The sequence below is a fragment of the Megascapheus bottae genome, chromosome 11 (assembly GCF_031878675.1).
Source record: "Megascapheus bottae isolate mThoBot1 chromosome 11, mThoBot2.hap1, whole genome shotgun sequence".
In the NCBI taxonomy this organism is placed as follows: Eukaryota; Metazoa; Chordata; class Mammalia; order Rodentia; family Geomyidae; genus Megascapheus; species Megascapheus bottae.
The window spans coordinates 1,246,686-1,264,429 of NC_143519.1; the positions used below are offsets into that span (position 1 = coordinate 1,246,686).

At 46.0% G+C, this 17,744-nt stretch overlaps 1 protein-coding gene across 1 annotated transcript in view; it reads left to right on the plus strand.

Moving 5' to 3' along the window:
* The window catches only part of Tubgcp3 (tubulin gamma complex component 3), a 52,800-nt gene that overhangs the window by 9,686 nt on the left and 25,370 nt on the right, over positions 1-17,744 (plus strand). The window contains 7 exon segments of the mRNA XM_090341869.1: positions 78-295; positions 2,401-2,573; positions 5,104-5,222; positions 5,756-5,881; positions 9,677-9,745; positions 9,993-10,125; positions 11,982-12,148. Of these exon segments, the coding sequence (XP_090197995.1) occupies positions 78-295; positions 2,401-2,573; positions 5,104-5,222; positions 5,756-5,881; positions 9,677-9,745; positions 9,993-10,125; positions 11,982-12,148 (1,005 nt within the window).

Genomic DNA, 17,744 nt, shown 5'->3' on the forward strand with positions numbered 1-17,744 from the left:
TCAGGAGAACAGGATTCTAATTCTTGTAAACGTCTCTGGTCGTTTCTTACCTCTGTCGTAATGCTCTTTCATTCCAGGTGTCTGGCTATGCTTCACTATTTGCTCAGCCATTACCCAGAGATGCCCATTCGACTCCCTACTACCACGCCAGGCCTCAGACCCTCCCCCTGCATTACCAGGACCGGAGCACCCAGGCCGCCCCGAGTGCCGGCAGCTTGGGCAGCAGCGGCATCAGCAGCATCAGCATGTGTGGCCTCAGTGGCCCCACACCAGCACCGCAGCCCCTTCTCCCAGGGTAAAGCCAGCTCACACTCGCGTTCTTGCCATGGTGGAACTAGAGCCGAGCCAGTGGTGACATGCTGCCCTGGCCAGGGCACGTGTCGTCCTGGGCCGGCTGCTGCGGTCACATGGGCCCCACCTGGCCTAGAGGCCACGTCTCAACTTGTGTGTAGGCTGTTTGTGTTGAATCATCCTGAGGAGAACTGACCCTTTTGTCTCACTGATACACACGGATGGAGATGGTGGGATCCGGAGTGCACCCTAGAGACTGGACAGTCCTCGTGGGCTGCCTCGTCTGGTGACGCCCGGGGGACACGCAGGCCTCCGCTTGAGAGTAGAGCAGGTGCCGCGGTGGTGGTGGGCCTCGGAACCTCGGTCCACAGGTCTGCATGTAATTAATAAGTGATTGCTTTTGCAGTTGTTCAGTCCTGGAAATCGGCAGGCAGCTAGGCAGGCAGGGAGAGGGAGTCCAGGATTGGTGCGTGATGTTCCGCCTGAGCACTGTAGAAGGACAACTCAGTTTGTGAGTTTTAAAATTATGTTCGTGGTATTGGAATGGGATATGTATTCAGATTGGGCGGGTAGTATGTTCTGTGAAGAGCATTGATTACATCGAACATAGCATTGGACATAATTTAAGACTGAAATTACAGCGGAAAGCAAGCTGGTATTGTCATCAGTGTCTTGGGATTGGGACTGGTTGTTACTGTGGTGGAGAACTTGGAACTGAATCAGCCCCTCCCTCCCTTCCTCTCCCCCTCCCCCATCCCTTCTAATCAGTCTTGGGTCTGGAGCCCGGGCTCTGGGGTCGCCCTCAAGCTTTTTTGCTCAAGCCTAGTGCTCTACCACTTTGAGGCACAGCGCCACTCTAGGTTTCTGGTGGCTCATTGGAGGTAAGAGTCTCAAGGACTTTCCTGTCCAGGCTGGCTTTGAACTGCAGTGCTTAGATCTCAGACTTCTGAGTAGCTAGGATTATAGGCGTGAGCTGCTGTTGCCCTTGTCAGCCTTTTAAAAGTTACAACTATTTTCAAGTGAACAGCTTTAGTGTCTGTTTTTGCTGGCTTTGCCCCACCGAGGGTCAAACCGAACACAGCTGTGTTAGTTTTCTCCTTTCTTGCTTCCGGAGTGACTTGCAGGTGGACCCACCTCAGCCCTGGTTCTGAATAGGACTTTGGTACCGAGGCAGGTGTAGGCCACAGTCTCTCATTTTTTGTGTTTTGCAGTCCCAGTAGTGCTGTTTTTGTTAAACTTGTCCAAACATAGGGAACTGAAAATCAGCTTTAGTGTGTGTGTGTGCGTGTATGTACGTACGTACGCAGTTCTAATGCTGATGTGCGGAGGTTTACAGTTCCTTAACTCAGGCAGTAAGTACATTTCCTTGTGGACGGTGTCACCCTTGCCTCTCTTTTTCCCACTCTTTCCCTTCCATTTCCATCCCACATTGTGTAATTCATTTTCAACATAGTGTATAGTGTATGGGCGCTGCATTTTTTTCACCCCCTTTCCTTCCATTTTCATGCCTTCCCTTATCCTCCCAAAGACAGATCAGTGAACAAACAGAAAGAGAGCAGAAACAACAGGAAAGAAAACAAAAAGAAAGCGAAAGAAGCTTAGTTTCCAACATTTCAGCCTCAGAATCAAATTTTCAAATGCAGTTGTCACAGATTCTCAAAATTTCTAAAAACTGTCTTAACATTAGATGTATATTTGCCTCCGCTTTGTGTTTGTCATTTTTTCAGATGGATTGAAATTTCAGAGCCTGAAGCCTCCCCACCCCGAGTGGGCGTGGGGAGGGTTGGACGCTTAAACAAAGCTCCACTCAGGGAGAGCCTGTGAAGGACAGGTAGCCACTCTTAGTTAAAGTTAGTAGAGCCTCTCAGAGTGCCATTGTTTGTAGAGAAAGTCAAGTAGGGAAGCCGCCTGGGTGAGGCCGTAGAATGGGAGTGTGCCCCAATGTGGGTTTGCATTCTGGGCCAGCCTAGACGCTGTGAGGGACCTGTGGCTGCTTGTTCTGGCTCTGTCCACCTCTCCATTACATCAATTACAGAAATTTAGTGTAAGCTACTATTTCCGAGGATGGTTTTGTGTCTGAGGAAGATGTACCTGTTACTTCCTCTCTAGACAGTCTCATCAAGGTCCAGGAGTTGGGGACGGCCTTCGGCAGCAGTTGGGGTCACGTCTTGCATGGACTATCAGTACTGGTCAGCCTTCTTCTCAAACCCCTACCTCAAAGGGCATTCCAAACTCTCTTTCTCGAAACACATCGCGGTCAAGGAGAGATGGTGACACGAGTGGTGAGTAAGATGTTTTGAACACTCAGAATTCATCTTGCCTGTACTGTAGAGTTCTGGTGTGGCACACCCCTCTTAAAGAGTCCTTATTCCAGGGGTCTCTTTATGGCCAAATGACCAGGAGGGGTTGGCCTCGCTGGTCATCTGGCCTGTTCATTCTGTAGCCCTCCGCGTGTCGGCTGGCTGCCCATGCCATCATCCTGTCACAGTTGCCTCTAGTCTTACTCGCTGGCACTCCTGGGAAGCACTGGGGCTGCTCAGACCCTTAGGAAGGTGTAGCTCTTGTCCAGATGTGGCTTCTAGAGAGTGGTGTCTGAGATGCTGGTGCAGGTGTTGGAGAAACCCAATGGTGAAAGCCTCGCTAGAGTGTTGTTAGTGTCCTGCTAGATAACCAGCCGTGAACATCGGTGCGTGTGGTGGGCACAGAGATCCGCCTTGATGATTGGTTCATTGTGCGCCAACCCCGAGGCTGTGGGCGATGTTGTGCAGCCGTGATAGAGTGCCAGGGCCCTGCGTCTTGGAGCTGTGAGGACACCCCGGAGCCCTCAGTGTGCGCACAGATCCTGTATGTGCTCAACTCTGCGCTTCCTCTGCATCTTGGCGGGGCGGGGCGCTCTGGGCATAGCACACCAGGGTGCCTCGGGGTGGAACTGTCCTCTCCTGAGCCCTAGCCGGTGTCTTCAACCATGCTGTCCCTTGATTAACCCAAAGAAGCAGAGAAGGTCAGGGGGAGAGCAGGGGGGTGGGGAGGAAACGCAGCAGCACGCTGCTTATCCTCAACGGACTAGTCATGCACTGGCACTGCTGTGGAGGGTTACTAAGTTGTACCGAGGTTACAGTTCGCAAAGTCAAGTTGTGAGTGCATTGATTTTGTTTTTTTTTTTTTTGGTAGGTCATGGGGCTTGCACTCAACCTGGGCACTGTCCCTGAGCTCTTCAGCCCTGCCCTTGAGCCAAGTCCCACTTCCTGTTTTCTAGAGGTTATTTGGAGATAAGAGTCTCAGGTCCTGTTGTGCCTGGGCTGGCTTTGAACCTTGATCCTCAGATCTCAGCCTCCTGCATAGCTAGGACGACAGGCGTGAGCCACCGCGCCTGGCCTGCATTGCTTCTTGTACAGTATTGCCCTTTCCTTTATTTGCCCTCATTTCCCCTCCCTACCCACAAATTCCATAGTTCATTTCTTTTTTTTTTTTTTTTTTTTTTTGCCAGTCCTGGGCTTGAGCTCAGGGCCTGAGCACTGTCCTTGGACTTTCTCAAGGCTAGAGCTCTACCACTTGAGCCTCAGCACCACTTCTGGCTTTTTTCTATGTATGTGGTACCAAGGAATTGAACCCGGGTCTTCGCGCATGCTAGGCAAGCACTTTAACCACTAGGCCAAACTCCTGGCCCCTCCGTAGTTCATTTCTTACGTGGTGTATGTTGAGTACGTTTGCTGACCCTTCCTCCATTCCTGTGCCTTCTCACTGCAGCTCCTCTAGCGAGTAAACATGTTGCCATTTCCTTGTATTCCTTTTGATAGCCAGTGCTCCAGTTGTTCACAGAAGTTAGGCTTTTGTATTCTTCCCCTAAGTGTACCCCCTTTAGCCAGTTTGTTTGGGTGTAACTGGATAGAGGCCTGTAGATATGTGGGTATTTTTTTTGGCCAGTCCTGGGGCTTGAACTCAGAGCCTGAGCACTGTCCTTGAGCTTTCTCAAGGCTAGAACTCTACCACTTGAACCACAGCACCACTTCTGTTTTCTTCTGTGTATGTGGTACTGGAGAATTGAACCCAGGGCTTCATGCATGACAGATGAGCACTCTACCACTAGCCCACACTCCCAGCCAAAGGCTTGAATATGTTGTTATTGTATTCTCTCTCTCTCTCTCTCTCTCTCTCTCTCTCTCTCTCTCTCTCTCTCTCTCTCTCTTTCTCTTTCTCTTTCTTTCTTTCTTTTTGTGGGTCTTGGGGCTTGAACTCTGAGCCTGGGTGGTATCCTTGAGCGCTATCCCTGAGCTTTTCAGCTCAAGGATACCGCCCTCTCCTTGAGCCACAGACCCACTTGCCTTTTTCTAGTGATTAATTGGAGATAAGAGTCTCACTGTCTTTAGTGCCCCGGCTGGCTTTAAACCATTATTCTCAGATCTCAGCCTCCTGAGTAGCTAGGATTATAGGTGTGAGCCACCGCCCGGCACCTAGTTGTATTTTGATTCTAGCTTTCTCATATGAGGGAAAACATGAGCCATTTGTCTCTGAGCCTGGCTTATTTCACATAACATGATTTCACAAGAAACACTTAAAATATAAGGACACACATAGGTTAAAAGGAAGCAATTAGGCAAACATAAGCTTGGTAACACGCCTGTACAAAGGTCTCGTGCAAACCCCACCACCTTCCAGGAAGCCTCTGTGTCTTTCTTGCCTCACACCTCATTTCCTCTTAAGCTTGCAAATGTCCTGGTGAGAAATGCATAGACCACAGCTAATTATGTCATAAACTTACTTTATCTTCAAGTGTGTTATTTAGTGGTTGCTGTCTTAAAAATGATTTTATAGGTATTATGGAAATTACTGAAGCAGCTCTTGTGAGGGACCTTCTGTACGTCTTCCAGGGGATAGATGGCAAGCACATCAAAATGAGCAGCACTGAAGACGGCTACAAAGTAGAAGGAAAGGTACAGTCATGGGAAACCCTACCTGCACTGCTCGGCGAGAGTGAAGCCTGTGAAGCTCACACAGTTACGTGTCCCGGCTTCACACATTTGGGTCACCAGGGATGTTGCGCTGTCTGCGCTGGCTGGCGCAGCACAGATGTGGAATTAGGAGTTGCTTGCTTTCGTTTTCCTCTAGAACCTGTCTTTGCACAGCCCTGCCTTGTGTGTAGTTGACTCTTCCTCTGGCCCTTTCTTAGCAGTGGACTGATGTCAGACTGTGCCACTGAGCATGGGCCCAGGTTGCAGGCAGGCAGGCAGGCAGGCAGGCAAGTCCACGGCGATGTGGCTTAGCCCAGTGTGCCCTCAGCATCACCACATGCCCTCTCTCAGCCCCTGTGTGTACCCCTTTGCTTTTTGGATGGTGTGTTCATTCCTTTTACTCCTCTGTGTCAAAGCCTAAGAATTATAACTATATTCAAAGAACAAGCATATGAGAAAATAAACATGCTAGTATTCATTTTTAAAATCTTGACTTTTGATTATTTATTTTTTAGGCAAACCTAAATAAGTCTGTAAGGGACACAGCAATCAGACTTTCAGAGTTGGGATGGTTGCATAATAAAATCAGAAAATACACCGATCAGAGGAGTCTGGATCGTTCGTTTGGACTTGTGGGTCAGGTATGTTCATTAATCTTGGCTTAGGAAATGTTTATCTTACTTTCAGATCTCATTGTGAAAATCTCTTTCAGGGCAGCTTCTTAAAGCAATTTTTTTTTTTGCTATTGCAAAGATGGTGTCTAGAAGGGTCACAGTACATAAGTAAGATAATGAGTACATTTCTTTTTGGATAGTGTCACCCCTTTTCTTTCAGCCTCTCCTCCCACCCCCCGCACAAGTTGTATTGTTTGTTTTTGTTTTTGTTTTTTTTCTTATTAAAGAATTTATTAACGTTGATTTTTACATCATATTTTAAATGACAAGTTTAACAAACAAGTGTTCAAGGAGGGAATCTCTATTTACAATCACTGGGACTTAGTATTTAGAACCTAATCACCATTAGGCTAAGGGTTTGTATGTCATAGAAACATACTAATTTATGAAATAAAACATTATGTCTATAGATATTGTTTGTTTTTATCACAGTGTCTAGTAGTACTGTCTTAAAGAAAACTACTAGGAATTGCTGGAGGTGGGGGAGTGGGATTTTGAAGAGGTTGGACTGGTGCATGGGAGCTCTGGCCCTGCCACTGCCCTCACCTGGGATAGACATGGGGGGTCTATCTTTCGGTCTTTACAGCAGTGCCTAGTATACCACTTTTTTGGGCGGGGGAGGGAGGTCAGTCATGGGACTTGAACTCAAGGCCTGGGCACTGTCTCTGAGCTATTTTGCTCGACATGCACTCTACCACTTTGAGCCCCAGCTCCACTTGCACTTTTTAGGTGGCTAATTAGAGATAACAGTCCCGTGGTCTTTCCTGCCTAGGCTGGCTTGGGAACCGTGATGCTCAGATTTGAGTCTCCCAGGTAGCTGAGACTATAGGTGTGAACCACTAGCACCTGGGGATACTACTTTTTAAAATGTGTAGTGTGTCATCACGGCAGTTGCAGATAATGTGCGCGTGTGTGCTAGCGTACCTTTCTCCTGTCTTACCCTTGCAGAGCCTGCCCCCTCCCGATCTCCAGCCTTTTATACCTAATGTGTTCTTCTCAACTTCTGTTTATATTCCATAAACGAGAGAGATAACACAGTATTGTGCAAAGTATAGTTTATTTTCATTTACAACCAACATTTGCATCTACCTAGTCCCATATGGTGGCATTTCATTTCTTCTGTAGCTGAGTATTCCATGGTATGTGCATGCCATATCTTTATCCAGTCATTCTTGACAGAGGCTCTTTCCATTTCTTGACTAAACATAGGAGCACCGATGCCTGTTTACATAATGATTTTATTTTCTTTGGACATGTATCTAGTAGTGGGACTGCTCGAGCATGTGACAGATCCATTTTTAATTTTTTGAGAACCCTTCATACTACTTTTCATAACGGCCAATCTAATTTACATTCCCACCAACAGTGTGCAAGGATTCCCCTTTCTCTACATTTTCTACAGCACTTGCTTTATTTTGTCTCTTTGGTGGTAGCTCTTCTGGCTGGAGTGAGGCAGTAACTCATTGTGCCTTTGATTTGCATTTCCCTAATGAAGTTGAGAGTTTTCCATAAATGTGTTGACAATTGGTGTATCTTTTGAGAAATGTGTAATTAAATTTGTTGCCCTTTTCAAATCAAATAATTGTGTGACGCGTGTGTGTGTGTGTGTGTGTGTGTGTGTGTGTGTGTGTTTCCCCTTATATGTTCTGGATGTTTGCCAGATGTCTAATTATATAGATAGATCCATGCTAATTCATAATCACTGTAGTATTATTGTACAGAATTTTATAGTACTGAAGTTTAAAGCATCTTTTCTCATTTTGAAAATTGTTATAATAGCCCTCTAAAATTTAATAGGATATGTATTAATTATCCCTATTTTGCAAGTGAACAAGTTTGAACATCACAGTTGTGGCTCCATTTGCCCAAACTACTGGACTGCAGGTTAGGGAATAGACCTGTGACCTCTGTTCTGAAGCTCTCTTCCCCTTTTCCTTAGCTCTGTCCACCATCAGGCCTGGGGCAATGAGCTTTTTGAGTACAGGCTAGTGTATTACCACTTGAGTTATAGCTACACTTCTGACTTTTTGGTGGTTAATTGGAATTTCATAGACTTTCCTGACTGGACTGGCTTTGAACCCAGATTTCAACCTTCAGAGTAGCTATAATTATGCCCTGTGACTTACCTTATTTGATTGTTGAATGCTCTTGTGGGATGTTCGTATTGTTTGGCCAAGCTGCAAGAGGTAGGAAGGTTAGTTTATGCCTGTAATCGTGGAGTTTTTACTACCCATAACCCCTTTACAGCTTTAGCAATGTACTGGCTCTAGATATGCCAAAGATTCTGTTTGCTAAGGCTGGACCTCTGCAGCGCTTCTGCTAATTTGAGTTGGAACTACTCTACTGTACTAATGCAGAAGATGCTGAAATGCTTTTACAGAAATGGCTGTTGCTGGGTGAATAGTTTGTATAAGTTAGTGTATGTATTCCTGTGCATCTTTGATATTCAACAGCTGATAGGATGAGCTTTTTTTTTTTTTTTCCTCTTTCCCCTGTGCTGGCCCTGGGGTTTGAGCTCCGAGCCTTGAGCCTTGCTTGGATTTTTTTACTCAGCACATCTCCACATTCACATTTCGTTCCTTTTTTTTTTAGATTTGTCTGTGTTTGTGTGTATTTTCCTGCCTCGATGGCTGGTACACCACTTTTTAAAAAAGTGATGACACACCTGATCAAATTTGACACTCCCCCTCTGAGCATATTACTTAAAGAAACAGACCTACTGTGTAGTAAGCCCCTCGGTGCCACCCAGTGGGGTTACCCTCCATTGATGCCTCAATATCGCACCCCAAGGTAGATTCCTGTCAGATTCCTAACGTAGAACACTTCGTCCTGAAAGCCTCACTGTTGAAGTAGGGCTTTGTGTTGAGAAAGTTGATTCTTTTCTAGTGAAAAGAATGGAAATGTTGGTTCATATTAGTCCTAATCCACAAAACATAAATGCAGCAAAATAAACTTGAGTTTTACAGGCTTGTACATTCAAATGTGTAAGTGTAGGTACACGTTATTTATTGATTGATTGATTGATTGATTTTTGCCTGTCTTGGGGCTTGAACTCAGGGCCTGGATACTGTCCTTGGGCTTTCTCAAGACTAGAGTTCTAACACTTGAGCTACAGTACCACTTCTGGCTTTTTCTGTATGTGGTACTGAGAAATCGAATCCAGGGCTCCATACATGCTAAGCAAGTACTCTACCACTAGGCCATGCTCCCGGCCCAATGTGGGTGTATATTTAAAGAGGATGGTCTTTACTCGTGTGGACTGTGTCTCAGAACAGACCTGCTACTGCATGTGCTCTGTGTGTAGCGTTGAGCATGTGCCACAGAGATCTCCCTGGTCATAGCAGAGACCCTGGGCCCTGGCCTTTGAATTGGGTTCCTTGTCATTATTTAAGACAGGATATAAACAGACACGTTTTAAATTCTGTGGCTGGGAAAGCATATGGTACAAACCAAAACTGTTAAGTTTTGAATTTTGTCAAAAAGACATTGAAAGAAAAAAGCTGTTTTAACTCTAAAAACTTAGAAGGCCATATTCTCTAATGTACACATTTAGTTTTATGAAAACTATATGATAGTTCCTTCATTTTCCTTCTTCAAAGCTTTTTCCTAACTTCCCTAATGTTTATAAAATGTATATTTAGTGTTAAATATTGACGGAAGCGGGTTTTAAATTATGCTGTAGTTCATTTGAAATCATATTTTCTTGGCATAAGCCCATTTGCACACTACGTCAGGATCTGTGGTTTCTTATTTTCCATGTAGAGCTTTTGTGCCGCCCTGCATCAAGAGCTCACAGAATACTACCGATTGCTCTCCGTTCTGCATTCCCAGGTAAGTGCTTTGCTTTTATTTGAAGGGTTAGAGAATCGCTACTATATAGACTCTTCTAAGTAGCTTTATATACTACGCACAGAAGTAGGAATGGTTTTTGTAAATACGTGGTGTGCTGTAGCTTTGTATTATCCTACTCACTTGGAGTGTGAGAGCACTATTGTTTCCTAGTGTTTACTCTGTGTGGATTGGTGTGAGCTCAGGTACTGAGGGTATTTGTACTTGGCCCTTCTGTGTTGTTTTTCAGCTACAGCTTGAGGATGATCAGGGTGTGAACGTGGGACTTGAGAGTGGCCTCACCCTAAGACGCCTCTTGGTTTGGACGTATGACCCGAAAATAAGACTGAAGACTCTAGCAGCCCTGGTGGATTACTGCCAAGGTCTTTGTTTTTGTTTTGTTTTTGGTTGGTCATGGGGCTTGAACTCTTGGCTGGGGCTAAGGCTAGTGTTGTGCCACTTGGAGCCACAGTGCCACTTGTGGTTTTCTGGTGGTTAATTGGAGACAAGAGTCTCACGGACTCTTTGTGCCTGGGCTGGCTGTGAACCGCAATCCTCAGATCTCTGCCTCCTGAGTAGCTAGGATGACAGGTGTGAGCCACACCGCCTGCTGCAAAGGTCCTTTGTGTCTTCCTGTGTGTGCCTCTCAGTGAGCTCTGGTTCAGAGCTCCTCTGTGGAGCGCGTTGTCCAGTTCTTCATAGTGCTTCATGGTGGACAGAGGAGCGCCCACAGGGAGAGCAGCCTGAGGTCACCAGTGTGTCCGGTGCTTGTCCTCATGGAAGCTCTGGCGTTGCTGCAGTGAAAGCGGGACCGTGCCAGTCCCCAGTCTGTGCATGTTGTTAACTTGCCTCCTGGGCTTCTCTGGCACCTCATTCTGTTGTCATTACTTCTGCGTTGGGGATCACGTCCACACTCACCATCTGTGTATTAAAATTCCCATATTTGTATGCCCTCTTGGGCTCCTCTTTGAGCTCTCACATCTGAATTTCTGACTGCCTCTTCACATCTTTCATTGCTGTTTTCCAAGGACCTCACCCTCTTTTTTTTCTCCTTTGACAGTGGTTACTTCTTAGGACTGTTAGCAGTACATGGGATGCATAGCGCCAGCTCTCGTTCCCACAGTGAGAGCTCTGGCTCCCTGCCTTCTCCACTGTGATTCCCATGAATTTGATCACTCTGAGCCCAGTTCTGCCATCATGCTGTTCACCCTCTGTCTCCCTTACATTTGTGCACTGAGAAAAAGAGAAACAAGAAGAGCACAATAAGAGAACCTTGCCTTTCTCCTCTGTGTCTAGGCTCTGCACCCCCTGCTCCTTCACTTTCCACTGGCTGCTCATTGCAATGTCCTGTTGCTGTCCTCTGCATCTTTTCAGGCCTATTGGATGTTGGCGGGAGGTGTTGCTCTAAGAACTACTCCCAGACCCAGGCCTAGGGGTAGAGTGCTTGACTAGCATGCATGAAGACTCGGGTCCGATTCCTCGGTACCATGTCCATAGAAAAAGCTGGAAATGGTGCTGTGGCTCAAGTGGTAGAGCTCTGGCCTTGAGAAAGTCCATGGACAGCACTCAGGCCCTGAGTTCAAGGCCCAGGACTGAAGAACTACTCCCAGAGCCATGGGTCTGGGCTCCCTGACCCTGATGCACGCCTGTCAGCACAGCACAGCCTGCTAATAGCAGCTCCTGGTAGGACTCCATGTCTGTGGTATAGTGAAAGGCAGTCCTGTGCCACGGCTCTGCCACTTCCTCTTCTAGGCACGTTTCTTCTGTACTCACAGAGCTGCACCTCCCGCCACTGGTTAGTGAGCGCCAAAGTCAGTGGCGTGAGCCTAGCACTATACCCCAGTGTTGGTATTGATCCTTAGATGTTTTGTGTCTATGTGTCTGGTGTGTGCTGATTTGTGTGGCTCTTCATGTTTCTCAGTCAAAAAAAATTGTGGCGTTATGTGAGCTATAGATTGTGTAGCCACTGTTTGCTGCTGAAAATCTTTACCCAGCCGTGAGGAAATAACCCGCTCTGATTTAAGTGTGAGTGAGCCATAGGTGGCCTCTGGACACGCGTGCTTATTGTACGCGGTTGCTGCTTCTAGATCCCAAACTTTTTATTTGAAGGAAGAGACTTGTTTGGTCTCGGTTGCTTGGCCAGCTTTGGTTAGTTGCTTTGTGCCATAAATGTTAATTTATATGTTTCTCCTTTTGTGTTCCCCTCCTTACTCCCCTGCACCCCCCCCCCACCCCCAAGGAAGGAAAGGAGGTGAGCTGGCGTCATCTGTCCATGCCTACACAAAGACGGGAGACCCATACATGCGGTCCCTGGCGCAGCACATCCTGAGCTTGGTGTCTCACCCGGTCCTGAGCTTCCTGTACCGCTGGATCTATGATGGGGAACTTGAGGACACGTACCACGAAGTAGGTGCTGGCGGAGGTAGGAGGCATGGGTCCTCCATTGGTCCTGTCTGGGACTTTGTCCCTGTTTAATGTGAGTGGCAGGCACATTTTAGACCGTGCTCTGAAAGCCAGTCCCCTTACTGGTTAGCAGAGCTGCATTTGATTAGTGGGACATGACTCTCCCACTCGCAGCAAATGCAGCAAGATGAGACCACGTGTTCAGGTTTACTTGAGTAAGGGTTTGCCCCCTGAGGCTGGCTTCTTCATGTCTTCTCTGCCTCTCATGCTTGTTTGAGTGGCCACGGGGACTTCAGTTTGAATGAAACACGTTTGTTGCACATGTGTCTAATACCTTTTGAAATGCAAGCAGCATTTTACTGTTAAAAGTCGCTTCTATGGAAACCACTTAGTGAAGGGAAGTAGGGCAGAGGCTTCACACTGAAACACTGTCGGTAACGTAATGCAAGTTGCACTGTAATTGAGCACACGCAGTGCTTCAGGGTACAGAGATACTGCAGTAAACATAGCATTTGCATTGAGAAAGCCCAGAGCTTTCTCTGGACGTGGTGGCAAGGCTGCAGCTTTTGTGTCTGTGAGGTGTTAGGGGGCATCTGATGCTGAATAGCACCTGCTGAAGGAACCATGGTTGCGGGGCAGATGGGAGTGTGTCTGTTTGGATATTCCTGGATTCCCCCCTTTAAAAAATATTTTATTTATTTTTTTGTCGATTGTGGGGCTTGAACTCTGGGTCTGGGCACTGTCCCTGAGCTCTTCAGCTCAAGGCTGCTGCTCTACCCCTTCAGCCACAGCCCCATTCCGGTTTTCTGGTGGTTCATTGGAGATAAGAGTCACACAGTCTTTAGTGCCCAGGCTGGCTTTGAACCTCCATCCTCAGATCTCAGCCTCCTGAGTAGCTAGGATTACAGATGTGAGCCATCACACCTGGCTAATCCCCACGTGTGTGTGTGTGTGTGTGTGTGTGTGTGTGCGCGCGCGCGCGCGTACACGCCAGTCCTTGGACTTTCTCAAGGCTAGAGCTCTACCACTTGAGCCTCAGCACCACTTCCGGCTTTTTTCTGTGTATGTGGTACCAAGGAATGGAACCCAGATCTTTGTGCATGCTAGGCAAGCACTCTACCACTAGACCACACTCCTGGCCCCGCCATTTTTTTTTTTTTTTAGCTACCTTTCTGACTGAAAAATGCACATAAACAAATACAAAGTTTGTGTGCTGCCCAAATCTTTTGCTCGTTTATGTTTCGTGCTGATCAAACAAGCAAAGCAGACTGTATGTATGGTATGCTTTTTGAGTGCTTTGGCTGGAATCCGCACTTGCATAGGCATTGTGCAAGTCTTCCACTGTGTTGTCTAGGTCTTTTGGTGACTGTTGTTTCATGTTATTTTACTATATAAGCAAGTAAGTTTTTGTTTAACAGGCTCCTGTTGATAAGGTTTATGTTCTCTTTGGTGATGATAATTTCCTTGTTTTTCTGGGTACTGAGATTTGAACTTGGCTTCATGATTGCTTGTTGTCTAACTGGTGCTCTACCACTCGTGCTCTGCTTTTTGCTGATTATGTTGGAGATGGAGCTTTGGGGAGTTTTCGTCTGGACTTTGAGTGCTGGTCCTTCTGGCTGAATAGGGTAATGGCTGTCACTGCTGGTCTTCATCTTACTCACGTTAGTAGTATGATGTCCCTTATGTGCCCTCCAAGGTAGAAGGACAGGTTTGTGGGGATGCACATGAAATTTTGAGTTAGCATACCATTTTACCCTACCACGTGAGAATTCAGAATCTCAAGTACTATGAAATCTGAAACATTTTGAGCACTGACTTGATGCCACAAGAAGGGGTCACACTCACCTGATGTGTCACCAGAAGTTGTCATGAAATTACTGTCTAGCTGTGTGTATGAAGTACGTATGAAATTCAGATTAATTTCAGGTTTCTACTTGATCCAGTTCCAAGAAAGCATGGGTCCATACAGTATTCCAAACCCAAATCCAATAAAAATCCTAACAGTTCTGCTCAGACCACACCGATAAGCCATGTTCAGCCCATGTCAGCCCTGTCCTGTGCGCCTGCAGTCTGTCTGGTTAGTTATTTTGGAGACGGGTTCTCTAGGACTGGAGAAAGGACCCAGCTGCCCGAAGCTAGGGAGCCAGCTTTTCTCTGCCTCTCTCTCACCCATTGTAATTGTTCTATAGGTGCTGCCGGGGCTCAGGAAGGTCAAGGCTCTTGGTCATATTTTTTCTCAGTCATATTTTTTTACTCAGTGAATACATTATACTCTGGATGATCTTGTTTCTTTCATTAGTTTTGTTTACTCAGGGAGTTTCTAGCACTGGACCTGTGGTCTTTGCCGTGGACCTGCCACACTCAGCACTGCCATACTCAGACAGTGGTAGTACTTAGTGTCTCACCCTGGGCTCTGCTCTGGGGCTGACTCTTGGCTTCTGTTCCTACGGGCTCTTCCTTCCTTGGCCCTCCCTCCCTTCCATCCTCCCAATGTGTGGAGTAGCTGTGCTTGACTTGAGCAGCTCGTGTGCTGCATATCATGTCACCCAGCTCACCCCACTCTAAGAGGAGCCTGATGACGCTGGGGACCTTCTATCCAGGGGGGTCGGTAGATCTCACTTCTGACGAGGGCTCCTTGTACACACTGATTTTCACCAAGTCTTTCCTTACTGTTAGGGAAGATTCTCTCTTCTCTTCTGTCTCTTGCCATTCCTCCTTCCCTTCCCTCTCCTTCCTTCCCCCTCCCTCTCCTCCCTCCCCACCTTTCTCCTTCTCTCAGTCTCTGTCCCCTCTCCATTATTTATCTTTCTGAACTGCTTATCGTATGATTAAAGTTCAAGAATCTTGTCTAGGGCCAGAAGTGTGGTTTAGTGGTGGAGTGCTCACCTAGCATGCATGAAGCCCTGGGTTCGATTCCTCAGTACCACGTATACAGAAAAAAGCCAGAAGTGGTGCTGTGGCTCAAGTGGTAGAGCCTTGAGAAGGCTCAAGGACAGTGCCAAGTCCTGACTTCAAGCCCCAGGACTGGCAAAAAAAAAAAAAAAAAAAAAACCCGTCTATTTTCTATATAGGTTAAATTTTCCTCAGTGTGGCTGTTATTTATAAAGTGGTTATAAAACTGAATTTCTTCTGGTGTTGAATCTGAATAGTCATTGATAAGCTATATAATATCATAGTAGTTTATGAAACATTTGCATAAAACAATATCATTTGGTAATTCTGTGTCTGCAAAATTCTTCAGAAATTAACAAAGAAGAAATTCACAACAGATAAAATCTGAGCGAGTTCTTAGAAATTCGCAAACTGCCAAAACTGATTTGGAAAGAAATAAAAAGTATACATAGACTGTAAGGCAAAGAGATTCTGTAACTGAGAAATTCCAACAAAGAAAAGCAGACCATCAGATTGTGTAGCTGGAGTCCTCCTCAGAGTCTTCGAAAAAAAGAAGCAAGATGCCTAAGTGCATTTTTGACAACACAGGAGACGTCATTTGCATATCTGTTAAGACTGGAAAGAAATCACAGTGGATGAAAGGATGGTATGCTGTAACCAGGTGGGATTTATCCAGAAGTTCGGGGAATGTCAATATCGGAGTCAGTCAATGTGTCTCACCAGGGTGGGACAGTGAAGGAAGGAGGCACAAGTCACACAGCTTATGCTGCTGGGAGAGGGTTCAAACCCCCCCACTGACCAGAGAGGAACTAACAAGGAAAGGAGTCAGGTACGGGTGGCTCACGCCTGTAATCCCAGCTACTCAGGAGGCGGAGATCTGAGGATCACAGCTCGAAGTCAGCCCAGGGACAGCAGCCCATGAGACTCTTAGCTCCATTTAACCACCATCAGAAAATGAGAAGTGGCGCCATGGCTCAAATGGCAGGGTGCCAGCCTTGAGCTGAATAGCTCAGGGAAAGCGCCCAGACCCAGTGTTCAAGCCCCACGACAGATAAAAACAAAAACGAAGTTCATCTCTGGCCCTGTGGATGGTGAAATGTTGCCTGCTTTCTCCCTGGTTCAAGAACAAGGTGAAGGTGTCACTGCCACCCACTCAACATCTTGTGAGTTCTGACCAGGAAAACTAGTCAGGACAGAAAAAAAGAAAAGGCCTCAAGCAAGAAAATACTTAGGAATAAATTTCTCCCGAGCAGCACAAGGCTTGCACTCTACACGCTGTATTTGTATGTTTACCTGTCTATCACCTTGTTGTGCTCAGAACTTCAAGTTTCCCCCCTCCCACCCCACTAGTCCCCCAGCACCAAGTTTCCCCCAGTAACCATGCTAGGCTCCTCCCTCCAGCTGTGTCTGTCCTTAGCTGTACAGGTTAGAGGAGGATCTCCTGCAGTCTGTTGATGAGTCAGGTTCTCATCAGTTCCTAGAGAACTAGGTTGCTTGCTAGGACAGTCACCCCTTCATTCCTGTTTTTAGTTGGGGAGGCCTTGGTGCTTGTCTAATAGTTAATGAGAAATTGTGGTACAATTAGGTTTCATTTTATTTTTTTTCTTGATTCTTTCTGTGTTTGACATAATGGTAAAAATTAAAAGACCTTGAGTGGGGAATGCCTCAGTAAAATAAAGGCTTTTTGTGGTTTTATTCTGACCTTGGTTTCCTCCTTCTGCCATAATTTTTTCACAGAATTAGTTCTGTTCTAAAGAGTACCCATGCTCTTTGTATTCACTACTGGATGTTTGCTAGTGCAGTGATTGCATGGTCCTTTGCCCCTAGATGAAGCGGTGCGTTCATGACTTCTAAAGATGACTGAATTGTCTTTCGGTTTTATGGTTTAAATTAAATTTTCTTATTGTTTGTACTGATAAAAATCCAGCTGCACTTCAACTCTCAGGATAAATTGGTGTGTTGTCTACAAAAACTAGCCCTTCTGTTTAAGTGAATAACAGAGAAATATAATTTATATGCAATTAATCTAATCCGTTGAATGGCAAGCCATAGAACAGTCATTACACAGTGATTGGATAACCGTGCAGATGATTCATGGTGGGTTCATAATAGTTTTTATTTCTATCCCAGATAACTTGGGTATATGTTAAAGTGGTGATAACCTCATTAGAGGAGAACTGTTTATCTCTTGAAGCAGTCATTACTCATGTGTTAAATGAGGAAGGTAATATAAATCATAGAAGTCTCAAATAGATCAGTGAATACTCTATTCATTTGAATTGGTACCAAATACAAGACATTTTTAGTTTAAAATAACTGTAACGGTCCCTTTTTTGTGGTCACGTTAGCATTTATTCATGTGCTTGCTATAAAGGTAAAGTTTCTGGATATCATAGCTAACATCAAGTACAAGACCTTGGCATCGTTAGGGTTTTGTTCCCTTCGGCAGCCTTCAGCTGAAGAGCACAGGGACTGTGCCCAGGTCCAGGGGTAGGATGGTAGCCTTGAGCTGAAGAGCTCAGGGACAGCGCCCAGGCCCAGAGTCCAAGCCCCACGACCCCCCCCCCCCAAAAAAAAAGAAAGGCTTTTTAAGTTAATTTTCCTTGAAAAGAAAACAGTTGTTACTTTAAAAATACTAATAACCTGTGTTCAGTATTGGAATTATTAAGCAGTTTTTTGACCTAAAGTGTTTGCATCATTTAAAAAT